General features: G+C 37.4%; 1 protein-coding gene across 1 annotated transcript in view; it reads left to right on the top strand.

Moving 5' to 3' along the window:
• The window catches only part of GLIS3 (GLIS family zinc finger 3), a gene marked incomplete at its 3' end in the record, with an annotated part of 159,024 nt that overhangs the window by 108,706 nt on the left and 22,904 nt on the right, over nucleotides 1-27,414 (top strand). The window contains exons 4-6 of the mRNA XM_080361972.1: nucleotides 4,379-4,540; nucleotides 5,974-6,084; nucleotides 20,001-20,142. Of these exons, the coding sequence (XP_080218098.1) occupies nucleotides 4,379-4,540; nucleotides 5,974-6,084; nucleotides 20,001-20,142 (415 nt within the window). The remainder of the gene's footprint in view (nucleotides 1-4,378; nucleotides 4,541-5,973; nucleotides 6,085-20,000; nucleotides 20,143-27,414) is intronic.

Genomic DNA, 27,414 nt, shown 5'->3' with positions numbered 1-27,414 from the left:
TTCTGTATTGATATTTTACTGAATAAAATATTAAATCAAATTGTAAATGATAAGCACACAATATTTTAAAATAGTCCAATATTATTAATTAATAATTTGTTAATGAGTAGATCTTAAATGTAATTCAAATGTGGAATCATAGGCAGATAATGCTACATCCGAAGCAGGTTTTGCACTGAGTTGTGTCCCAGATGAGGATCAGTGAGGAATGGAATGTAAAATACTGCTCATTAAATGCCTGCAGTTCTCTTTTTGAAAAGGACAATATACACTATGATTTGGTTTCTCCAAGGCTTTCCATGTTTGAACCACATGGCAATTTTTAACCTTATGTGGAGGGAGATCTGTACAACTCCCTGAAAGGAGGTTGTAGCATGGAGGGGCTTGGTCTCTTCTCCCAAGTAGCGAGTGATGGGATGAGAGGAAATGGCCTCAAGTTGCTCCAGGGAAGGTTCAGATTGGATATTAGGAAAAAATTCTTCACGGAAGGGGTTGTCTAAACCTTGCCTGGCACAACTTGAGGCCATTTCCTCTTGCCTTATCATTTGCTACTTGGGAGAAGAGACCAACACCCTCCATGCTACAACCTTCTTTCAGGTACTTGTAGACAGTGATAAGGGCAAAAGAAAACATAGAGTTTGGATGCTGAAGCAAAACAAATTCAGACAGCAAAAAGTGAAGAATTTTAACACCAGATAATATTAGGGGATAGATGGATTAATAGGAAGCTGAGCTGTCTTTCATTGACTTATAAAATCAAGACTAGATATTTTTCTGGGAATGGACCAGATCTCAGACAGATGTTTGACAGAGCGAGGTCTTTAGTCTTTGTTACACTGCTAATCAACTGAGATAATCAGAGCAGTTCCTTTTACAGTGAAAACTTAGTAATTTCTTGAACACTTGGCCAGTGAATATCTGTTACTAACATTTAGGTATTCACACAGATATTACCATGCTCTGCCTACAGTGAAAGCGTCTAAATGTATTTCATATTGAAGCTTGCTGTCTGGTTCTTGACGGGACTCAGAAGTGCGTGGTACATCCACCAGGGCTTTACATACTACACAGAGTATTTTATATAAATCTATGTAATTATATTGCAATTTTACACTGAGCACTGTGCATACAAACATGAACAGCACACTCATGAGAACATAAGCATTTTAAAGTCAGAGCACTGCTTTTGCTCTTCATTGATATACTTTACCTTTCATTGTAAATATATTATTTCTTTCTTTTGACAATTATCTGTATAAAAAGGTGAATTACACATGGATATGGACACTCCAATGAGTACATTTTTAAAAAAGCTACCAAGTTCCAGAAGTACAAAGAATAAATTTTCTTTATGAGCTACTTAACGGTTTCAATTTGCATGCAACTGTAAAAACAAAAGCTTAGTAACTATGATTTCTGTATTGCAGTTTAGGAAAACATTACACAATTAATTCCATATAACACTTTCAAAAAAAATCTAGTTTAGTCGGAAGTATGTTTAGGAGTGTTAAACAGCTCCACATTGCCAAATGCATGCCATGTACTTGTGACTAATTGCAATAAAGGTGTTACATCCTCTTCTTCTACCACAGTTAATAACTTCAAAATTACTAAGAGTTTCATTTCAAAATACAAGTACCATCTACCTGACTCTTTTTCCCCCATAGGTAATCTTGTCTTCTCTGGAATACTGTCATTGAAATCTGTTTATCAGGAAAGAATTTATGTTCTGTCTTGTTGGAAGGAATATATTTTCATTCTTTTAATCTTAAGTGTCAGAGATTCCCAAGGCTTCAGTGAGTCTGGTTTTATAGTAAATATTCGTTAACTGTTGTGTGAAGACAGTCTTTCTAATAATACAGGCTTGTAGTTTCTGTGTTTTGCTAGAATGACCTTTTCTGCAATACACTATTATATATAGCCTTGTGAATATAAGACACAGTAATTAAGGGCTCTGGAAGGGAGAGGCATCTTCAGAATTATCTTCTCTGCTTCCAAGTTATGAGCAGCAATGCAAGAGTCTTCAGAAATCACGATTTTTAAATTTGTAAGATAACATTCCCCAGTTCTACTCAGTTAAACATTCTTGTCCAGTTAAATTCAACGCTAATTTTACCATCATATAAACAACTATCTACACGTTTAATTTTGTTAGTGTGTGTGAGTATTCAAAGCTTAGCAACTTGTGAAATAAACATTACAGGGCATGCTTTTAAAAATTTTTCACTGGGCTGAGTTTTCCCCCGTGAAATTGAAGGTTGTTTGAGATACTACAATTTCTTTAATGCTTATGTACAGCTTAGTTATTATCATTCGAATTTATATTTTTCTGTTATGAATTTAAGAAAAAATAATAACATGTCTACATAAGATGGGCTAATCGGTAGGTATCTTTGTTAGTTTAATATGGCTACTCTTGAACTAGTTTGCTTTTCAAAGGCTATTTGTTCTGTCAGTCTTTTAGCTCCCATGTTTTCTATCCTTTCTCCGCTCTTTGTCCTTAAAAATGTGGTATTTTTAATCAAGCAATTGTAAGAGATATATATATATATTTTTAACTTATCCTGGAATATTATCTACTAATAGTTGCCTAAAGGTAAAAAGTGTTTTTGCACTTGCAGCAATATTTTGCTTGCATACTAAACATTCATAAACATAGAGGCAACAGTATATGTACAAGCATAAATTAATATTTAGTGGTCAAAACTGGATAATATTGAAAGCACCGTAGCTTTGCTTTGGGTAAAGGGATGAGATAGATATAAATGAAAAGCTTCCTGGGTTGAGACATTTTCTGAAATGGATGTGTGTGACAGATAAAATTGCAGTTACGATATAGTGAGGGTGATTCATCCCCTTTTTCAGGCTTTAATTTCTTAAGCTTAATTTTAGTATTGCTATTTTATACTTAATGTGTATTTTCTCCTATATACTCTGTTTTCCTGGGCAACATTCAGTCTACGTTTCCTTCTGTTGCTAAAAACTAAACAAAAGCTTTTAGGGAATGCTGCACAGAAATTCAGCCTCCCCGGCTTGTTTGGGGAGGCTGAAACTTTTTTTTTTTCAGTATTTTCTCCCTGCACTTTATTCTTTGAAGTTATAACTCTCTCTTGCATTTATCCAAAATCATGAAGTGCTTAAAATTGTGTTATGAAAACTTTATGTCTTGTTTTTTCTCTTTTTTGAGAGTCTTACAGAGTTTTAAGAAAGGCATGCTAATTATGATCAGAGTTATGTCGGTGTTTTCCTACACCTTCTTTTGTAAACATACATGCACTGAATAATATATGATCAAACTTATTTTTGTTATTGTAACATCAGTAAAAAATGGCCTTTTTCTTTTCAAGTGAGTAAAATTAATAGGAAGAGAACTGGTGGAAGATTTTGTGTTAGCATTAAAATATCTTACATCTCTGTTAATGAATTATTATTTTTGCAAGTATACAAGAACTGCAAACTAGAATGTTATGCAGCAGATGCTTTAGATGCTGAATGGTGGAATATGCAGCAGCTGAAACTAGTGAGATTAATTCGTCTTGACTAATAGGATTTTTAACTAATACTAATAAATACTAAAGTGTGACTGAAATCAAATTTACTTGAAAATGCTGGTGTCAGATAGAACTGATTGTTTTTAGTTTTCCATAAATTAAAGTATACTATGGGAACAAAACAGATGAAATAATGTTTTTCTGCTCACATAAACATAGATTTCACTGCAGATGCCATACTTAATTAGGTGTAGAAATACTGTGCCACATGATTATTGGTTACTGGTAGGAATTAAATCCAATTTCAATGGGCGTCCATTATTTTTAGTATCTCATGAATTTGCTCGTGGCAGAAAGGTAAAGAAACATTTCAAAAGTCAATGTACTTTATACATCACCGGCAGCAAGGCAGAGCAGACTGATGTTTCCCTGCATGATTTCATTGTTGGTCTGTTGGCTGGGTTGGTGCTGTGCTCAGCTCGGTCAGTAGGACCCAAACACGCCCAAGGCTGAGACAAGGGCAGGACCCGGGAACTCCATAGTGACCAGTTTGCTTTCTGTGCGCTACTGGGACCATCAGCATCAGCATCAGCTGGGCCTGTGTGTGCCACATCAGCTGAACGGTGCTGCTCTCTGAGCCCTTTGGGTCTGTAAAATGGAAATAGGACTTAGTTTCCTAATTCGGCCCTGTGCAGTGGGGGATAAATAAGTTCTTACTGTCTAAATGGTTCAAACCCTGTGGCAACACCCCACTGAGAAGCGAGGCGTTCCTCAGCTCTGGAGGGGCATCCAGCCATGGCAGCCCTCTGCAAGCCCTTTCACCCTCCTGCTCAGTGTTTGTTTGCTGTGTATGCTTTCCTTTCAAATCACTTCTTTCTTTTTTCTAGTTTGAGGGTTGCAAGAAAGCCTTTTCCAGACTAGAAAATCTCAAGATTCACTTAAGGAGCCATACGGGTGAAAAGCCGTACCTTTGTCAGCACCCTGGCTGCCAGAAAGCATTCAGCAACTCCAGCGACCGCGCCAAGCACCAGAGGACACACTTGGACACTGTAAGGAAGCAGAAGTCACATTGCAGCCCCCTGTACATTAGACCGTGTGCTCCTTTCCTACAGCTTGGTGGCAGCAGGTAGACCATAACCTTGAAGACAGGAGGGAGAAGTCCATGATGAGGCTGTTTAAGCTGTTTCAGAAGTGACCCAGTAACGTGAGCTGGGAACAAAATAGTCCAAGCAAAAGGCCACAGCTCCATGGGTTTTGCTGCACGTAGAGGCAGTAACTTTCTCCCACTTAGGTGATTTTTAGGGAAGCTGAAGACACAGAATCCATCTGCAATTATAACTGCTGTTCTCTGACAAAAACTCAGTCAAGACTGTGGCGTATACCCGAAAGTCAAGAGAGGAAAAATAATTTTGTGAAACTAAAAATGTTTGTGCCAACAAATTGTTGCTTGTGAATTTGAGTCACAGCTGAGACTTGTTTAAAAACTTTTGTTTCGTAACAAAAGATCCTGTTTCTTCAGAGACAAGCAGTTTCCAAAGGGCAGAAGTCCAGAAAGAAAACAAGAACAATGCCTTTTGAATTAAATGGCTGTCACGAAACTTAAATTAACCATTTTGAATAGTCAATAATATGGCTGGAAACTTCATCATTTATATAAGGTGTTTTCAGAAATTGTTGTGAAATGTAAATGGCTAAATTGCGAAATAGCTAATATCAGCAAACAGTTGGATCTAACATTAATTTAATACTTGGTATTGTGGACGTACAAGTATTCAGGGAAGACAAACAGGTTACAACAGGCAGAAGGAGATATTTATAGAGGTGTGTGTTTGGTCAGTTAGACATATCGGGCTTTCTTTTAAGAAAACTATAAAGGTATTACAGCACTGATATCTTTCTAGAATGGCATGTGTTATTAGCAAATATGAGCTGAAGGACTTTTTCATGTACCTCACATTAGAATGTGTATTTTTGTATGTAATATTTTTGGAACTTCAGTATTCAATGCTTGCTTTGGTTTTTTGCTTGCTCTCTTTGTAATGTAGTAAACTAACACTTTTTCTTGTTCTCTCTTCCTGAAGCAGATTCTCCTATAATCCTAAACAGCCTGTCTGGGCCTTTACTGCAGTTTCTTTACCTGATTTACTAAAGAATGTAATTTCTGATTAAGTCAAAGATTGCTCTGAGGGTGGAAGAATTGTGAGTATAACTAGCAATATTCATTGTACTGATTAAAAAAAAAAAAAAGGTAACAATTAATGGTGGCATAATGAAAGCTTTCCTTTGGTTTATGTTCCTTATAAGCCTTACTTACCTGCTTTTCCTTTCTAATAAATTACCTAGCATTCTGCTTGTAATAATGTACAACATTTGTTTTCTGTAGTAATGTGGTTTGCAGCATCTGAAGGCTCAAAGGAGTTTCTTTTGAGTTAAACTAATCTGTGATGTAACAGCTGCTTTATCCTTTTTCTTTTTGACTTAGAAACCTTATGCATGTCAGATTCCAGGATGTACTAAGAGATACACAGATCCAAGTTCCCTGAGAAAGCATGTGAAAGCCCATTCTTCCAAAGACCAGCAAGTCAGGAAAAAGGTAAATTTTCTACTGTGTTGACTGATGTAAAGCTTGTGTGGAGAAGTCAGTGTCCTAATTCTGGATGTTTCAACGCATCTTGAAGTACTTGTGCTGATTTCAGAGTGTTGACTAGAAAAAACAATAATGGGGAATAATAGATATGGTTCTTATATAGATGATCATTTTGTCTTCGACTTAATCAGGCTGCCTGCTTTAACACTTTTTATTTTCTGATGTGATGATTAACCGCTAAACATACATAATGAGGCAAACCAAAAACAATTTTTGAAAGCAGAAATTTTGTTTTTAAACTCGTGCTATGTGGTAAATACATAGTAATACCAAATCCAGTTTGCATGGCCAGTCTCAGATGAAAAGATGGATTTTGAGGGCAGATGGGCAGTATGTGAGATTAAGCTCTAAATTATATTTCCATATGCCAGACATTTCCAAATACCAAGACATTTCACAATGCTGGTTCCCTGTGGATGTCAAATTTATGAGTCAGCAGTTGTTTATATAATACGTGTAAGCACATCTTTGAAGAGCTGAGTTGCAACCTAAGGGAATGATTTTTTTTTCTAAGCATTTTTCACTGTATCTTCTCTGAAATACTGGCAGTATTTCATTAGATTGTTTAGATCATTGAGGATCATTTTAAAAGAAAATTGTCTTAATAAAAGGGATAGATAAACCTTTGAGATGTCAGCCCCATGTAAAACATTTTATAGTTTAGAAATTTTAGAATCAAATGGGCACATTCCGTTCATAGAAAGTAGCAAAAATGGATTTTCATTCATTTTCACCTTAGTAAGCAGAGCTTTGGCTCCTTGCTCCTGTGCGAAAGCTGCAGGATCAGTGAGCCCTGTCCTGCCTGTCCAGGTAGGGGGGGCATCTCAGCCACACAGACGCTGCCTTTTACAAGCCCATAAATCAAATGCCTATCAAGATGTTGGTTTCTGAGAAATTTGTGTGTGATACCCCAACTGAAACTGGCATAATGGATCTGAATACAGGTATTAAACTGCATTGTAATATTACTGTCATGGAAAGTGAACTCTATATGTTATCTCTTCTAATTTTGTCAGATTGCCATGCAGTATGGGATTTTCCTTCCTACATTTCATTCACTATTGGATTTTGCTCATTTTCCATTCCTTCTTTGAGCTTAACAGTTTAAATATGGCCCTTTTTACTCCTAGTTTGGCTCTCTATGGGCATATTCTAGACTTAAAAATGCTTATTTTTTCATCCCTGTTTGATAGGGATTTATTTATGTTTACTGGTCACCTGAGATACACTGATAAATGGAAGAGTAAATAAGCCAAAGCTCCTCAAAAAGAAAATTAAAATTGTGGCATCTCTCAAGCCAGATATTATACTTAAAGCATGGATCAAGTTTGCAATGTACAATGTTTATAAGGTACAGCATAGTTACTGGACCTTTGAGGACTTATAATTGCTGACTAACCTCATGCTTGGTATTTGAAATATTTCCTGGCAGTAATAATAATAAAAAGTAAGAAACAATAAACCTTTTAATGCAGAATTAAGGTTATTTATGGCTTTAATTAAAAGTGAAAATTGGCTTAATGTCAAAAAAGTCTTTACAAAAATATGAATTCATCAAAAATAACCATAAAAATTCCAAGATGATAAAGCCACAGTGGAGTAATACTTCTAGCCCTAGGGATCTATTCTGTTGAAAAGAATTAAACCCTTTGCTGTCACACTCCGTTAGTCATGGATTCATTTAATACATCATGCCTGACTGCTTTTAATCCTCCTTTTAACCTCCCCCTGCACACCAAGTGATATTATTGTGGTGTCTTAAGTTCCTGGCTCTTCAAGACTATACCTGCAAATGTGTCTTTGATGTTGCATAGACTTAAAATAGCAGGATAAAGTACATTCATAACAGCAGAATCAGCTACTTGCTGTGCCAGACATTATATTGAGTCTTCAGCCCAGATTTTCTAGGTCTGCCTTCAAAGATTTTGCCCTTTCCATGGCCCTCTAAGATGGGGCCAGATTATGCAATGGGATATCAATAAATTTCCTTCTCTGAACTATTTCAAGGAACTTTTGTTGTGATATGTTTATGGCTTACCATGTGAGGCAAAAATAGGTGCAAATCTTGTAAGGCAGCCACTGATCCCCTGCTCCTCCCAAACCCCAGACTCCGACCAAATACATTTAACCAAGAATCTCTCCAGGTAATAGGATGAAATTCTACAGACCAAGAAGATCCCAGCACAAATACATTTTATGCAAGAAATTTAGTGGATATTACAATAAACGTTTGCTTACTTTTCAAAGGAAAGCAGAAGAGTAAAGAGAGTCATGCCTGTTTTAATCAGCTTTGTGTAATTTGGAAAATTCTTCATAAACATGAGGGCAGACGTGCACTAATACCATGCAAACACATGGGAACAAATGCTGAAAGTCTGTAGCAGAATATTTTAGGTACAATCTCTATGCATCATAACATTTGGTCTGTATTTCTAAAATATTTTAGTAGGATAAAAAGCATTGCTTCCTATAATTTTAAAATATAAAAATTGCTGACTGTGCCTGGATTTCATTTTCCCTCGGGGAAGATAGATAGAGGTCCTTCTGAGCAGGGAAGAGCATGAAGTGATGCCAAGAGGAATGCTAATGCACAACATGCCCCTGGACTACAATTACTTAAAAAATCTGTCCTCTTCTTAGTCATTTCCTCTTTTCAGCTTTGAAAGGACAACTAACTTAAAGGATTTTTTTTTCTAAGTTGAACAGTTACCATGTGGTGCTTATTACACAACGTATAATGGAAGCTGAGAGCCTGGGTGAGATTGAAAGGGAACTGGATATTTTTGTGGTGAGTGAGGCAGGGTTAAAAAATAAACACAAGATTTACATGGGATATCGCTGCTTCAAGACCGTGCTTCAGGACAGAAGTCAGCAACAAGTTAAATAGATGAGGGAGAAGTGCGGTTGTTCTGTATTGCTTATTTGCAGTTTCTCACTCTGTCTCCTGAAATACCAGCCGCTGGTGGACACAGTGTATGTAACTCAGAGCAGTCTGGGTGGGTCTTGGGCTTGATCTGGAAGAAGCATCTGCTTCTAAATTCTACTTTAAAATAACTTTCATGCTGCCTAGCCTTAATTTTTGTACTCTCCTGCTTTTTTCCTTCTCTCATTCCATTTTTATGATCCTTTTCTCTTTCAATTTCCTTTCTTATTCTATCTTCCACCTTTGTAGCTTTGAGTCTTTGAGCTATGCAACACAAACTGAACATCTGTAGATGAGTGAGGTATGTATGCCATGGTAAGACCAGTCCAAAGTCTTCCTTCCACCCCAAAAACTCCTATATTCTCTCATCTTTAATTCTGTTTCTTTCCTTCATTTTTTTTTCCATATGCAGACTTCAACTAAATTGTCAATTTAGAAAGTATATTGGCATCTACGGGTAAATACCACTTAAACATTTGACATGCTGTGTGTTTGAAAATCTTTAGCTAGCTTGGACCTTACGTTAATTTAGGATCTCATGAACCATTTACCTTTTCCTTTCACCTCATATCCATAATTACCTAACAACTGTCCAGCTTTTTCAGTCTTCCTTGCATTTTCAAGGCAGACCAGGACTAGAAAGACAAAGAAGTTTGGGTTTGTTTGTTTGGGTTTTTTTTAAACTTTTGGGAAACTCTAAAAAGGAGAGAAATCCAGGTTTTAGCTGAGTCTCTTCCTGAACTAGCAGCTTTTATATGATATGGGGCTATAATTGCCTAAGCTGATTGTTTCCCAGAATCAATGGTAAACATGCAAGATTTCTGAAAACGAAGGGCAAGGAGAGAAATTAGTGGGTTGAAATTTCTGTTTCATTTCTTCTTTCAAATGCCACTAAAAACGATACAGTTCCTTGGCTTGGTTCATGGAAGTGCAGAGAATCAGAAGAAGAGGTGAGGAAAACAGAAGGATGAGCGAGGCAGGTATTTGCTTCAGCTGATCTTCATATTATTTATCCTTCACACAAAACACTATTTTTATGCCTTCATAAAATCTGATCACCAGTTATACATTGATACTTTTTGTTCTGAGTATAGCGTGGCCTTTAAAATTGCCAGCTTAAGATATTAGGTGCAGCTGGTAATAGTAGAAATATTATGAAGTCAGGTTGATCATTGTCCCTGTTAGATCCTGTAGTTCTTGTATGTAGAACAGCTTTAGTAAGGAGGGCTACAGTTGAGAGCTTTGCTTTTCAACAGGGCTAAGTAATTTTGTTCCTTGAGTCATCCTGTGGAGTCTCTGACTAGTCAAAACCCAGGAAACTACTTGATGGAAGTAAGCTTATTTTCAGTTGGTTACACTTTGTGTTTTCAGTAAACAGCAAGTTTATTTCATCTGTAAACTGATGATAATGTATTTGAAAATATGAAGCCATAGCTTTTAGTTTATAAGTCTTTTTAGTGAAGTTAATGACAATGAAATTACGCAATGTATCATTAACAAAATCCAGAGCCTGCACTATTACATATCCAGTAATTTGAAACCAGTATAAAAGGCGGATACTACCATTTTATTATTCATTAAGATCTGTTTGTTGTGCAAGCTAGCACTAAGCCTTGTACAAGTATAAGAACATTATCTTTTTCATACAAGTATACCATGGAAAACATTTTGCTATTTCTGCAGGAATCTTGCTGAAGAAGTCTGTATTTCTAAATCTAAAGAAAGTATTTAATTTGCTTTTAATATTATAATGCAAGTACCACTGTGAATGGAATGCACTCTCTTCTGGATTTGTGCAGAATTTGTCATGAACATTTGCAATGTCTATTTTAAAGGTCTTATCTTTTAAAAAAGTGCATTTTCAAACAGATAAAAGATAATTTTAAAAAGAACAAAAGGTTGTTTTGATTTCGTACAGCTGTTTGGCAAGGACAAGATCAGTTTAGTAACATATACGTTATAATCTGTACAATGCAGTGGCTGTGCTTTTACATACTATTTTAACGTAATCCATAATTACACCAGTAAACAACTGTTGTCATGTATAAGAGTCCTTTAAGTCAGTGTGTCCTGCCACAAAAAGAGATTTAAATGATTGTTTCCATTTGATTAAAGGAAAGTGTCATGGATAAGGATACAACCAATTAGCTCCATCTTTGTGGGAAGAATGAAAAGATAATTTGAGCAGTTCAGATAAACAGGACCAGCAAAAGGGAATATAAAAGTCTTAGCCTGGGCCTTGAACTGGAAGACAACTTAAACCAAATAATATGGTCTTTCAGCTGATCCATCTTTGATTCTTTGGCAGTTCTAACAGTGTCCAGACCACATCTTTGATCTTGTTGTGTAAATTAGTTATGGATCAGATACATTATACAGAGAAGCTGTGAGATATTGAATGCTTACCTACCTGACAGTTGCCTCTGAAAGCTGCCTGTCTCCTGGAAACCTGCATCATCTCAGCTCATTCAAACAGGTCTTGGGGTAACCATGCATGGATTCAGCTGACCAGGTAGCTTAACACCTCAGCAGGTGTATTGCATAGTATGTGATACTCCTAGGTGTCTACTGCATTTTTCAATACTGTGCAGGGGAGAATAGATCAGCTAAAGCATGAAGTGGTTACTCTTCAGTATATTTTATTCCTTATTTATTTAGTTGATTTGTAATTACTCTAAGTCTACCACAGCAATTGTGCTTTTGTCTATTTTCCTGGCTTTTTCTGGGATGGAATACTCATACTCTGTCAGAAAGCAAATATCATGGGGGCATAGCTTTGGGAAAGGTGATCTAAAGGTCATTTCTGAAACTTGTTTACACTTGGTGGAGGTTTTTTTGAATCATGATGTATGTGGTACATCTGCTAAGTCACTAAGGAATGAAGGGACTAGTGAGACCTCAGAAGATAAGGAATATGTGTGCAGACTTCCAGCTTGAGTCATTTCTACCTAATAATCTTGCTTTTTGACACAGATTGGTCAATTGTAAAATGGTGGCTGAAGAGTGGCTTCTGAGGAGCTGTCAAAACATTCTCTCTAGGAAGATGAACTCTTTCAGGATTTGTTCCTATGATACCTCATTGGAAGGAGATATTTTCAGGTGTTACTCTGCTGAGGAGGAAGAAAGGACAGGCAATCGGGGTCTCTCTAATACTGCTGCTATTTGTGCATAATTTCTTTCTTGTCGCATTTATTGCTCTTTCAAAACCAAATCAGGTAGCAATAGCTGGAAGTTTTCAGAATACTTTTCCTGATTACAATAAAGAAAAAAGGTGTGTTAAATCTCAAACGTATCCACTCCTACTTCAGACAGCAGCAGAGGCAGAGTAGTCCACTGTAGGTGTGGAGCATGTTGGAAAGAATGAAATAAGAATATGGATCATCTGGCCAAAGCAGTCCATGGCATTGCCTTGCAGAGTGGCCTGCACTGACCTTCACCAGGGTTCCCGTCTGAACTGAGGGGGCTCTGCAGAGGCCACCTTGCACAGGTAGTAATGATTCTGCAGATGTTGCTCTTCTGCCACTGTGCGACCCCTGTATTAGCAAAAGGGGATATAAAATCCCCATGTTTAGAGGCAGATCTCAATGAATGAATACTTCTGAAGCCTGGTCATTTTGTATCCCTTTTCTAACAATTCACCTCTTCTCTTTTAGAGCTCTATTATGTATAATGTATATAAACCTATCCATTTCACAATGAAAATATTAAGAGAAATGGGAAAAAAGTAGGTGTTTAGAGATGTGATATCCCCCTACTCAACAGTATTTTTTCTGGAAATAAGACATACAAATGTTTTCATTACAGGCTAACATGGAGTTTTATATAAATACCTTTGTATATTGTGGATTTTATCAGCAAGTACATTAACCCCCGAGCAAACACAGCTTACAGTGCTGCACAGTTCTTGATTGTTCATTGTTTACATTGTTTTAAATTAGAAGCAGGCTTTTTTATTGTGACTACAAGTTTATTTTTCCTCACAATTGATGAAGCTGTCAATTTCTTTTAAAATATTAGAATTACTAAATTTTACACCAGCATTTAGATTTAATGGAGAACATGAATACAAAACAATGGCTGGTGATTTTTTTTCCCCTAGTATCTTTGGTTTATTTAATTTTGCAACACTTTTTTCCACTTTTTCCTTTAATTTTTTTTAATTTCCCAGTATTTGAATGAGGCTTTTTTTGTGAATCAAGAGCCGCAATGCTTAATGTGTTTCTTACAGGAAACAGCTTCACTTATTTTCTATTTTTTCTAACACAGAATGTTTAACTGATGAGGAAAGAGGGAGCCAAGGAGGGTTAGAGCATTACATCATTGGTATTTCAGCAGGTTATTAATGCACTAAGCTAGTTACCAGTGACATTGTCCATTATGTGACTATATTAGTTTGGCAAAACTGCTCTGTTTGTGAACACCTGCCTCATGGGGAGCAAACAGATCTTACAGTGCGAGCCCAGTTTGCTTCTGCATCCTTCAGGTTTCACTTACCCTGTGTTCAGACTCTTAGTTCAGATTTCACTGTTAAAACTGCAAAAGGGAGAGAACGGATTGAAAAGGAAGCAAATCTATTTTCTTGCTTTGAGAGCAGTTGAACATAAGGATATTTTCCCTCATTTGTTCTCTATGGAGTCCATTTAAAAGATGTCACTAATGCAAAACGAAGTGCATTCAGGGGCTAAGGGTCAGTGAGCAGTGCCCATGGCAACTAGGAAACTATTCTGCAGAAAAAATGCTGTAAAGAGTAAGTGTTTTAATCCCGAACTTTAATCCCTTTAGTTCCTGTTTTCAAAATGAAATATAAATCAGGCACCATGTCGTGCAGTAATTTTTCCTGAAAGGGATGTTGGCAAAAAGGGATTAGGAATGGGCAGCAGTGTTTAAGGAATTTAATCATCAATTTGTTAGAAAACTTTTGAAACTACGAATGACCAGTTCTTTTGAGTGTGGTCAGTGAGACACAGCAACACAGACCGTGCAAGCAGTGGTGGACTGGCTGTGGTCGACTACCCCGCAGATGCTGCAGCGGCAGCAACGCGGCTGTGGTGGGATGTTCTTCGCGAGGGAGCTCCCTCTGGGGATGTGCTTTCCCAGCAGCGCTCTCCAGGGAGGAGGAAACATGGAAACCACACCTATGGTTTTCATGGTGCTCTGGCAGCTGTGGCCATTGTTAGAACCAGGGGTTTGTTGGTTCACTCCAATGTTAACATTTGCTGTTTCACATCGTGATTCCTCCGTGCATTTGGTTTCTGCCCCAAGCTTGTACTCCTGTGAGCTTTAGCAGCGTGATGTGTTGAAAAGTGCAAGAGGAATAAGTGTCACCACCTTCATTAGGTTTTCATACATGCCAAAAAAAACCAACCAGGTTGTCTCAAAACTGTAACCAGCTGTCAGTGCATGCCCATAGCATTTTGTATTCTTCAGGTTCATTTTTGGTAGCAAACAATATCCTTTTCTGTGTTTGTGTGTCTTCACTTCCCTGCCAGAGCATATGCGTGAAGGTGGGCTTGAGGGAGCAGGAACCTGTCTTTCTTTAGACACCTGGTTGACAGTGTCCCTTGGGAGGCAGTCCTGAAGGACAAAGAGACCAGAAAGGATGGACAGTCTTCAAGAATGTAACCTTAAAGATGGAGGAGCAGCCGTTCTCATGTGCCAAAAGACAAGGTGGTAGAGAAAACCAGCCTGGCTGAATGGAGAGCTTTGACTGGAACTCAGGAAAACACAGTTCCTGACCTTTCGAAGAATAGGCAGGCAACCCAGGAGGACTACAAAGATGCCATGAGGTTATACAAGGAGAAAATTAGAAAGGCCAAAGCACAACTAGAACTTAATATGACTACTGCAGTAAAAGACAACAAAATATTTTTCTATAAATACGTGAGCAACAATAGGAGGGCTCAGGAGAATCTCCACACTTAAGTGGTGCAGGGGGAACATACTGACAAAGGGTGGGGAAAAGGCTAAGGTAAATAGTACCTTTGGCTCAGTCTTTAATAATAAGACCAATTTTTCTCAGGCTACCCAACCCCCAGAGCTGGAAGAGAAGGACAGGGAACAGAGTGAAGCCCCAATAATCCAAAGGGAGAAGGGTTAGTGACCTGCTGCACCACTTGGACACACACAAGTCTATGGGTACAGATGGGATCCACTCAAGGGTGCTGAGGCAGCTGGTGGAGGTGCTCACCAGGCCACTTTATTTGAAGTTTCCTTTCAGATCTATCCCTGCTGCAATTGTTCACCTTAAAATGGTGTTCTTGGTGTTCTGTGTCATTTTAATGAGCAAATAACCCGTACCATTCCTCATATTAGAATAGTATCAATTAAAACAAACTTCTTTGTTCCATATATATTATGAAGGCAGGATTCATTTTGGTGTCATCAAACTTAATGTAATGGTGTTCTCCTATTGTAATATTGCTTCAAAATCAGAATTTCTTCTTGACTTGAAATTTGCCAAAGTTAGGTGATTGTGTAGGTTGCAGGTCATTTTAATTTTTAATGCAAGAGGCTGAAAAACATTTTTGGTATGTTTTCCTGATTTACACTGCATCAAATAGGTGGAAGCCATTTTTGTATTTGAACTCAAATGTTTGTAGAAAAACTTGGAGTAGAGCAAAAATAACTACTTCTCATTTAGAACCTGACAACCCTATTGTGCAGATATACTAGTTTAATTTGATTTTTATTGTCTTTTCCTGGCTGAACATTTAGCTGAATGGAATGTAAAAGCAGAAGAAAATAGCATGCACACATATCTGAAAGTTGCGGAAGACAGCAGAATAATGAATGCTCTGGCTCTCTAGAAATCCTACCCAGATGACTCACTGGAAACAAAAGTTATTGATGAATTCCTTCTGTCTGCATTGCTTCTTTGCCCCAAGGTATCTGCAGCCTCCAGAGGCAAGAATTAGGACACTTAGCAAGAGTAAAGTTTCAGCAAGTATAAACTCTTATTGTCTGTTTATAAAAGATGTAGTGCTGTGCAAGAGAGCACTGGACCTGTAAGCTGATCTACATGAGTAAAAGGATGATTTAGCAAGCAAACCTATGATATGACTAAACACAGTCACATAGCATGGCTTCATATTGAACTTGTAATTTTCTAGTGGTCACATCTGTGTACTGTCAATGTCATGGTGCTAACAGGACATAATTTTACTCTTAACTGTACAAGCAAATATTAAATTCTGGCTACTTTTTCAGAAAAGCTAGTACAATATGGAGCTCTGCGTAGATGGGTCATGCTTCCCTCTACCAGTGCCATCTCAAATTACAGACAATAAAAATGAGTGGAAGACTACTGGCTTATTCTCTACTTGACAAATAGTGCTTAGTAAACTTAATACAGAGACTACGTGAACACAGAAAGACCTCCTTAGGCTTATAATGAAAAAAGAACACATTTATAAAGTTGTTACAGCTAGTGTAAATCAATTCCTCTCAATAAAACATAATAGTATTTAGGAGTTTTTTGCTGGTCTCAGATGTACCAGACACAAATCTAATCTGGACCAAAATAAATACATACAACCAATGTCTCCCTTACATATGCGAATACTCTACTAGGTGCTCTGCATATGTACAGAATGCCGTGATTTGATGACATAGCTAGTATGTTTGAATGACTGAAGGAGTCCAGACTTTGCTGAAGAATTCCTAGAGTTAATTTGAGTACATGTAGGCAGGTTTTGAAGCTACTGAGATCCTATTTTATGGTATTTGGAAACATACTAACAATGTTTGAGAAATCGTAAACAGCTACTCTTCTGACTAAGTGTATTCATAAACACACATTTCTTATGTTTTCCTTGATGGTGTCTGATTTCTGTTGAACAGGAATAATGCTGGAGAAACTAGCCAAGTTGTACAAAAGCATGCAGATCTCAGATAAAACACACATGGGTTAGATAAAAATAAAATAAATGATCTTTCCTTTTACAGAGGCATTTTCTCTGTAATTATGTCCTACATCAAATCACCAGCACTATTCTGCTCTTGGACTAAAATATAATGAACTTGAAAATCAAAGAATGTAGTCCCTTCTGATTACTTCTGCTTGTATCACTTTATCTTGGGTAATTATTTGATCATGTCTAAAATGTACAGGAGTAGAATTTCCATCCATTATTCTGAAAGCTGATAAACATGATTGTCACAAAAGTATCAGAATTGTAAAACATGACTGGCAGTGATTTGTTTGGGGTGTTTTAAAAAACTGCCACATTTTGATAGTGGGAATGTCTCAGATTTCCAAATACAAATCCTCACAAGTCTACCATGAAACTGAGCTATTAAAATTGAAAGTCTATTATTTAAAGCAAATAATTAATACAGGGAAGTTTTAAGTGAGCTAAGCAGTTGATTGTTAACTTGCGCCTTGGTCAACCATAAATTTAGGCTACGTTATAGCACATGGAAAATGCCTGTGCTCAGCATGGCAAAATTGCTAGTTACTGGTTTCATCATTCAGCAAGGTAACTTTCTGACCTTATTGTTCTCAAAAGTAGATTGTTAAGTTTTCAGTCCCAGAATTTGCAAATGAAAAAGAAATCTCCAGAACAGTGCAAAATAAAAAAAATGTGCAAAATAGGTAGTTGTTGTTATTTACTGTGTGTAACTAGTGTGTAAATACTTGACTCTCATTTCCTTGTTGTGCTCTCTGTTACATCCATGAATGCTGTCTGATCAAAGAAAACCGATCAGTTTCTCAAAAAAAAGGCACAAAACTTTGCACAGGTGAACAGGTGACCTCTGTAAATATGTATTCTGTGTGATAGAATCCTGATTTTTTTTGCAGAAGTCAGATTTTTTTATATTTATTCTCAAATTAGCTTCCATAGAAATTTGAAGTCACATAATGCTCATCAGTAATTCAACTGATAAGACTTTGAATCTGGATATAACTGGCATTTAATTTCACATGCACTTAAATTATTGAAAAAACCACATTATTAGTGATAGCATAAAAACAGAATAATTAATGGATAGTAGCAGACAACCATACATACTACACTGGAAAAAAACAAAAACAAAAACAAAAGCAAATAAACATTTGGATTTATAACAGATTGTAGATATGGATTATAAATGAAGAACATTTGTCAAGGCAGTTCTCTCTTTCATTCTCCTTCCCTCCTTCCTCCTGCTTCCCTCTCTCTCTGCACAGTTCTAGAATGACAACTCCTAGAACAACAAATATACCTCACACAGATGGTGTATCTTTGGGCTTAACAATGACTCGCTAAATTTTTAAGAGGAGTAGTCTACAGCATGCACAGTCTGTGCACAGGTATCACAGGCTGTGGAGTATCTCTCACAGTCACCCTACCTCAGGTGCTTACGATGTGTCAGACCAACTCTCTGCCCACATGCAATGGTTTTATACTACGCCAAATCGTCAGAAGTCCTTAGAATGATTATCAGCATTTTGTGGCGCAGTAAGGGGTTTTCCTACAGTTGCATTTGGAATCATTCCCTCTTACTTTTTTTTCTTTTATTTCTGAGTATAGGATGGACAGGGATTTCTCATGTTGTTGCTGTTCCTCCCTTAAATAGTTTGTTAGAGGTGCTGGGTGATGTTCTGGTTACTGTTCCTGCTGACCTTTGATGGCATGAAACAGAGAAGAAGCATCAGTTGCATCTGTGAGATTTGCTTCTTGGGAATCCGATGTGCGAGTGCAGCAAATCCTGCTGCACTAGGTCAGATGTCTGTCCGTCAGGCTGCATGAACTGTCTCTTCATCGGTATGGGTGACAGGACAGCGTATTTATGTACATCTCAGCCACTGCAGTGGCCCACATGCATATAGGCACAAACCCTCTGGTTTTTTTTTTAATGACTACACCAACCAGCCTGTGAGCCAAGATGGCCATGAGGAACAGGCAAATTTTTGTTATATATGACAGTAAGATCAGACAGGGGGTTTGGACAGGCATCAGTGCTATCAGCCCATGGCAGCATCCACCTGCCAGAAACCTCTGAGTGCAGTTTGGCATTACATCTAGGACAGCCTTGTGTCAGAGTGCTGCAGGAGGCTTTCTCCCTTCTCCTTCTGTAAGTTTGGGGATTATTTTTATGAATTGTGGTTTTTTACTCTATTCTATTGTAGCCTCAGGGTGAGACTGTTTCTGTAATTTCATCCAAAGGAAGACTCTCCTTATGAGTTTATTTATTATTTGCAGTGAGTTTTCTGCTGGATCAGCCAGATAAATAGACCTGCTGTTAATGAATGAGGTTCCAGGGAAGTGGCCATGTGTGCAGCTGGGATTAGTGGCAGTGATGGATCACTCACTTTCAGATCACTTCAGACATAACATGAAACAAATGAAGTACTAATCAGTTCAACAGTGTGGTCTCAAGACAACTTTGGTCCGTATAAAGTGGTACCACTTCAGTCTTGACCATCACAAATGATACCACACCTGGCTGCTTGCTCCCAGTCCCTTGTTTGCACTGCCAATAGCACCTTTGCTTTTCTGGTCCTTGAGTGAGACACTTCAGGACACTAAAACAGCAGGAAAATATTTATATTTTTTATAATATCCCTCTGCTGAGAGATGTTAGATGTTTGATAAATCTCCATTATCCGTGAATCACGACACTCTTCTCTCTTTTCTATTGTATGAAGACAAGAGCACACAAGTAAGTCCATCTGTCTAAGATCCTGTCTATACAAGTAGCCCTTGTTCTGAGTACAGTCTTGATAAGCATCTGCAAGAGTTTCCTTCCTAATATTTGAAAAATACTTGCTATAACGGGAGATTATTAGCCAGGATTTAAAAAAAAAGAATTCTGCTTGTTCTCCTTTTCTGTCTCTAACCCTTCAACATTTCTTCATTATAATTTTTCAGTGTCTTAAGGATTTCTGTGATTTATTTCCTTATTTTTTTCCCCCCATGTTATAATAGTTTATGCTTTTCCATCTCCTGTGTTTTAGTTGCGATCGAGCTCAGAGCTTGGGCAGGACCTCCTGAATGACTGCCTCGCAATCCAGCCCCTCCAGCCGGCCTCGTCGCCGCATGACGCTGCAGATAACACCGTGGGACGCTCCCCAGGGCCTGCTCATGATATCTACCCAGGTACAGGAGAAGACAGCCTGCTATATTATTGCTCACTTAAGATTAGGGATGATTTTGCAGATTAGGATTTACTCTGAAATCCATATCTATCTCATGAGAGGGATAGACTCTGCAAAGTAATTAAAAAAATATAGATTTCGAACACATTTTTGCACTTTTTTTTTTTTGAAGGCAGGCAGGACAAATCATATTTTGCACATGAAAAGACCTACCGCAACAAAGAGCGATATTTTTGCCCTATAGACGTTTGACTTCTGCTAGCAATTCACTTGCAGTGTTCCATGTAGACCTCTTGAATTCATTAAGCTTCATTTAAAATCAAAGTAGTGTTTTTTCTCTTCCTTATTCGTGTATCACATACCAGTTTTCCAGTAGATCTATATTAATGGCTTAAATGCTGCATTGTGAGCTCTCATGACTATAAATACGCCAATAAACACATTTAAGCTATAGATGTGATAATCCTATTTTATTGTTTCAGTTAAGTATCTGAGATTTTCATATTAAAATCCCTAACTCTGTCATACCTGGCTAAATATACTATTGTTGTTCACATTTCAGCTAAATTTGAAACATTTGATAAGTTATGAATGATAATGCATCTCAAAGCTCAAGACAATGATTGGCATGATGTTAACATTTTTAATGCAGTATTTTAGTAGTTGTCAAGACATCTGTTTTTAACTTCCAGGCAGAATGCATTACATCTTCTAGAAGTTCAACTTTTATTTGAGAAACTGATGTAGGAAGTGAAAGAATTGGCTTAATGTTATGTGCACTACTGAAAATGACATTATATTAAGTGGGCACTTCAGTAAGTGGCTTTATTTTGCTGGGAGACTTGTAAATCTATCAGTTCTATGATATGTTTTTTCAAAGCTGTTGTGAGCTACACACTGGTTGGTGATGATCACAAAAATCAGGAAATTTATACCTGTGACTGATTGTATCCTAATTTATAAAATAGTTGGTATTAATTGTATGCTGTTAATTTTTAAATGTCATACTCTGAGTGTAGGCTGAGTGTGGTGTGGCATCTGTTATTTAAAAGGTAACAGAAATTTCAGATTTTAAAGATCTGATTTTGGCCAGGGAACTTCTAGTGACATGGTGTTAGTTACAGATGCTTATTTTATATTGTCCTTTGAGAGGGAGTTGGACAGTGAAGAATGCTGAGATTTTTTAAATTATTTACTAGCATTACCAAGTGTAATGCACAAAACTGAGAGAGAGTGGAAGACTCAGCTTTTCCTTTCAAGTCCCTAGCTAGAATGGAAGCTAGGTGGGGACAGTGTGTTTTCAGAAACTGAGGACGTTCTCACAGACTTCCTCTGGAATCTGTTGAGCACTCAGCTCTTTTACCAGTCCAGCTTCCAAACTGTGATTAAGTGTCAAGTTCTGGCTGCTGGGTCATTCCCAACCCAGGCTGACAGCGGCTTGAACAAACTACTGCCCATGACTTGTCAGGATCCTAAGCCAAGTAAAGCTCTTGTGTCCAGCCAGCCCTTAGCAGGCAGTTGCGGTTGTGATGTCCCATAGATGTCTTCTGAGAGCGCGACATTACTTTTTGTAATCTCATTCGTACTTTGTCTTTCAATACTTGGGGTTTACAGCACTCCTGTGGACATTCTTTGATACAGTAACTATTGGGGGTGGGGAGAGTGTGGCTGTTTTGATTTAGTTTTTGGTGATGGTGGTGGTGTTTTTACTTGGCACTGCTTCCTATTGTGCAGCAATTTTTATAGTATCGATCAACATACTTTTATTAGCATTAATTCATCTGTAAGTAATAAACTGTATTCCCTACCATGTGTTCACAGCTGTCTATAACTCAGCAAATTTCTCTTAGTTTTATTCACTTGTGTTGTTTCACACCAATTAACTGAGGGTATTATGTCAGGTGTGGATAAATTCATGTCCCTCCATTTTGACAACCACCCAATCCAGTTGAAATGAATTGTTTCATTAACTACACACCAGGGCTGATACATAATGATATTGCATATGAATAAGTGAGTTTACTCTAACAGGACTGGAATTATTTTATTGAAATGGCAACATGAAAATTACTCATGCCCCAAGGAGAGAAAAGTAAAACATGCAGAAGCTTAAGTGTCCTGCCTTGGAGAAGCTACCCTTCAAACTTTTCTGAAAATACCATTTTTTTCTAAATACAAAGAAAAAAGTTGAGACTTTTCTGAGAAATAAAATATGTAACTTTTACTGGGAGTTCCTAGAGACAGAATATTAGCTAAAATGTGTCTGTGCTACTTTTCCAGTAGAAATAGATATCATTTTCCATTCTTCCAATGACATTAAATCAAACTTTTCTCATTTGAAGTTTAATTTCCTTATTGTTTATGCACATTTAAAGCATAGGTAAGTTTTATGTTTTCCTAAGAATAAAGGTTTGACAGCAAACTATTAGAGATAGGTAAGAAACAATAAAAGTAAACATTTGGATGTTAGATTGGTTCCACCTGCCCGAGTACAAAAATGCTTGTGATCATCACCATTTCCCTGTACTGTGGCCTTTGTGACTTTAAAAAGAAATGTGAACTGAGTATAATCTTATTAATACAGTGAGGTTACATGACAGATACTTTGCTTAAAACTAACACAAAATTACATTTTCAGGTCTAAAGTTAAGCAATCGTACATACTCTTTCAGGGTTAAGCATAGCGATATTTTGTAAAACAGAAATTCAAAGTCTGTTTCTACTGGAGTGCAAAATTTCTGGTAGCGTCTAAATTTTAATTTTTAAAAATAATAAATACACTTTTGAGTTTATTCAGCTCATGGAATGTAGATGTGAGCAATTCATTCATAAGAACGTATGAATGATGTTTTTTCTACTATGTACTTATATCAACTTACTTTGTATAGTGCAATCTAGATTCCCTAAGACTGAAAGAATCATAAATAATGCGATACAAATAAATTATTTTTACTGTGCTGGTCGGTTATAACTTGGCTATTTCATATTTAAGAATAAACCAGAATGTGTCATTCATTTATAAATAGTTACTGAACGTCACACTATGCTCAACTCCAGGGCAAGCAAATGATATTACTAAAGCTTGTCAAGTGTGTGATTTTCTTTGAAAGCTGGAAATTAAAAATTACACCAGTAAAGTTACAGAAGGATTTGCAATGAGATTCTAAGTGTATTTTAAATAATATCTGAAACTTTGGCCTAACTGCTTTTATGCCTGTCATTTAAGATGTGCTTTATTTAAGTAACACTTCAATTGCGCGTTTGTGTTTTTATTTTTCCCCTATGAAACAGCAGTGAGTTAGGTGCTCTGCACACATCAAAAGAAAATTCATTCCCAGAGGAATTTATATCTAAGGTAATGTTAGAGCATTAAGTAGATACAACAGGCAGGTAAGGGATAGAGGACTTATACAGGAAAAATGAAATAATTTTATTAAAGAAATTGTCCCAGTGGGTGAGCTCCATAACCATTAGGCACCATGGAGAGTGTGGCAGCTGTCTGAGGGAGAAGCAGTCTGCCTGTCTGTCAAAGCTGACAGCCTGGAGGAGCAGTTATGGCTCATTACTGGAAGAAAAAAAGAATGAGGAAGGAGAATGGTGATATGAATGGCCATTGCAGTGTAAAATTGAGTTGTATTTGATGCATAGGGAATGGATGCAAAAGAGGAGGTGATGTAGGATAACCAACAATTAAGAGGATCTCCGTTGTCACCTTTTTGGCTGAATTTAAGCATGGCATACATATCCACATATCCTGGCAAATGTGATGTATAACTAGGCAGGACCATATAAACATTACACAGGGCTGAAAAGTGTTAAGATTATTATCTTACTGTTTTCAGAAGGATAGTTTATTTCCCTTCAGACTTGTCCTTTTATTCACCAGTTTTACTTCTGAGTTTATCATTTCCATTTTGAGACAGCTTAATTGTTCTCCAAAAATTGGTGTAATGAGTAGTTTCACATTGTGAAGAAGAGAACATTTAATGATGGATGAATTGGTACAAACATTGTAAGCAACAAGGCAACTGCAGCTTTTATAGTTCCTTTCTCCATGGTGAGACAGAACTTCAGAAACTGCAGTCCACTGAAAGAGAACAATCTGTCTTGAAAGGCAGGGATGTGATGTAAAGATGCCATGGCAGGAATGTCTTTGAATCGCAGTCCAGACCCCACTTTGTTCCTTCAGGGATTTAATTATTTCTTAATCTCAGAAACTATGCGAGTTTCCAGGATGTCCACCTTCCTCAACTGATAATCAGCCCGGCTGCCCATCACTGCAAATACGCAGCAACAGCACTAGAAAATGTTCCTCCTGTCCAGCTCAAAGAAAAGATCAAAGAATGTTGAAAAATGAGAACCATGCGACATTTCTTATTTGTATTACAGACTGCTCTGGGAATATCTTGGGTAGCAATTGGGAGGCTTTTAGCAAGCACCATTTTACCATTTTTATCAGAAGCCTATAATTACCTGTAAACTAACTCTGATACTCTGACTCAGCAGTTACTTTTTAATTTTTCTCTTCGATTTTCTGAGCTGTGGAGTAAAGCAAAGGATTCTTAGTAGATTGTGTGGACAATTTTTACTTGTGGAAGATCACAAAACCACTTTATGTTGTAAGCTTTCAGATTTCTAAATATTTGAGGCAGGGAATCTCAGAAAACAGAGACTGATTGACCAAGTCTCCAAATAATGAGACTGGACTACTGTACAATGTTATTTCCTAAACTTGTTTTCTTCTTCTATTCAAATATCTTGAGTGGGTGGAGTTTGTAAGCTCTCCAGCTTTCTTGGTACCTCCAGGACATGGATGCCTCCAGTATCTCTGATCTGCTGGCAGAACATCTGAAGAAAGATACAGAAGCCATCAATGTGGATGGTCTATGTGACAGACAGGCCTATTATCTTCATAATGTGATTTTGACTTCTGCTCTACTTAATGCATGATGGCTTCTCAAGTTCCACGTACACTGGAGTTGTCAAATTTACAGATGAGCTGGGCAGTAAAAAGACAACGCAGGAAGAATGTTTTACATTTGCTGGGCTTACCACTTATGGCTCTAGACACCACATGCCCACATATTCTTGGCCATGAAGTCCTCTGGGAGAGTATGAGCTCGTTAGGGGAGGTGAGAGGGGAGGATATCTGGAGGTCATGCCCCCAGGTGCAAAAAGCATTTCAGATGTTTTTTCGGTGCACTAGTAAATCACTTGTTCACAAGGATTGCATAAATATTCCTTATAGAAATGGAAGATTAAATATAATAATTAGAAAAACACTCTTGCAGTGTATGTATGTAATTTTAATTGACTGAGCTACAAAATGAAACCTGCACACTGTCTTATTCTATATGGAAAGAATTCTCAGCCCTATGCCAAATTCATGCTGGCAGTGGTAAGAGGAGAGATATTTTGGAGGCAGAAATAGATTGACAGAATGCTGATTTGACAGTAATAAATCCAAGACAGTAATTTACACCATTGTTGATAATTTGCAAAGGAGAGGACGTTTCTTTTGCATTTAAAAAATACTCCATAAATGACAGGTCTATCATTCCATTAAAAAAAAAAAAAATGGCTTTGGATTCTAAAACTTTTAAAATGCTGCTTTTCTGTCTTTTTTTTTTTTTAAAAAGGAACCATACCCAGAATATTTTTTTTTTCTCTTCCAACCACCTACTTTGTTCCTGTGCATTATGAGACTGCATGTGAATTTAGCTTCTCATAGAGAAGCCTTTACCAAGATATTCTTGTGGAAAATTCTTATGTGTGGATAAATTGATTTCTGATGAGTCTTCAGAAATGAAAACTTGGCTTCTCCCTCTCTGTGCCTGAAACTTTTGGTTGTAACCCAAAATGAGGTTCACATTCAGGACTAACAGGTTATATCCACCTTGTAAGTCATGGTGTAGCTTTTTAAAGGGACTTTTTAAAGGGCTTTTTAAAGGGACACAGAGGAACAGCATCAACAATTTGTTGGTTTTTTTGTTTTGTTTTCAGAATATCTGAATCTTTTTAAAATTACTTTAAGTGTGTTAGTTTATTTGGTATTGTTAGAGAGAAAATCCTTGTTTGTAGGAAGCCTTTTTGTTCAATAATACACTTAATTCTTCATCTTTCTTTCTGGACCTACCTGGCGGTACCTTGGAGACAGTGCCCATTCTGGTTTCATACCATTCAAAGCAGGTGTTTAATGGAATCAGACACCGAAAAGACATTCCTTTGTATAGATATTTCCTGCCAGAACTTTGAACAAGCAACTCACATTTTACAGCCAAACCACTGGGAAGGCTCCCAAGAAGAAGTGGTCAGGTTATCTGGCAGTTTCTTAAATAGTGTCTGAAGTTTTCTGTCAGCCTCTTAAAACTAGCTCTGCTAGGGAAATGAGCTGTTACGGACAATATTTGTTGACTGCCATACGTCTGTAGACTGCCAATGGCTGACAGTGTTTCCGTTCAGATTTAGGTAGTAGCTTGGGCCAAGGCCATGTCTACTCTAGGATGTTTTAACAGCAGCATTTCCATGGGGAAGCAGCTGCCAGCATTATGATTTCACTTACTCCCTGCCATAGTTAGCTCTTACTTTACATGGTGTACTGTCTCTTCATCAGAAACAGAAAAAGGATAGAGAAATTGCTGGGAAACCCAGCCAAGAACTACTACAGCAGCAGGTACTGTTGTGCTGGTGCCCAGGTCTTGGGCAGTGCTGTGGGAACTTGTGCTGTCACTGCAGCCTGGACCAACTAGAAATGTGCAAGCACAACTTAAAAAATACTTGCCTGAAATCCGTATCAGCACTTTGGTAGAGATCAGCTATGACAGGGAAGAAAAGCACTTGCTCCTTTATGCTGGAGACCCAGTCATAGTCCAGCCTTTTTACTCCTGATTTTTTTTTTATACTCAAAGCTCACAGTATTGGGAAACTAAGTCATTGTATTTTCTTACACATTTTAATGTTTTCCTGGTGGAAAAAATGCAAGTCACCCCATTTTTGAATGGAGTAATTTTAATAGTATCTGGTTTTATTTAGATAATCAGGGTTTCTTTTGCATTGTACTATTTTGTTAAATATTCTCTCTCCTTATTCTGCCAGAATGTGCATTTGGTTGTTTTTCAGTATTTTCTTCTGCACTGCATGTAAGCATAAAATAAATTCAAAAGGCCATTCCTATGTTTTCCCCTCTGCATTTCTCTAGATGCTACTCTGAGAGATGGGTGTGGAGAGAGTGATTTTTGGGGTGCATGAGCAAAGTGAATAAACAACAAAAGTT

This window comes from Nesoenas mayeri, assembly GCF_963082525.1.
Source record: "Nesoenas mayeri genome assembly, chromosome: Z".
NCBI classification, from domain to species: Eukaryota; Metazoa; Chordata; class Aves; order Columbiformes; family Columbidae; genus Nesoenas; species Nesoenas mayeri.
Note: the sequence above shows the minus strand (reverse complement) of the source record. Positions and strands in the feature narration are given on the sequence as shown.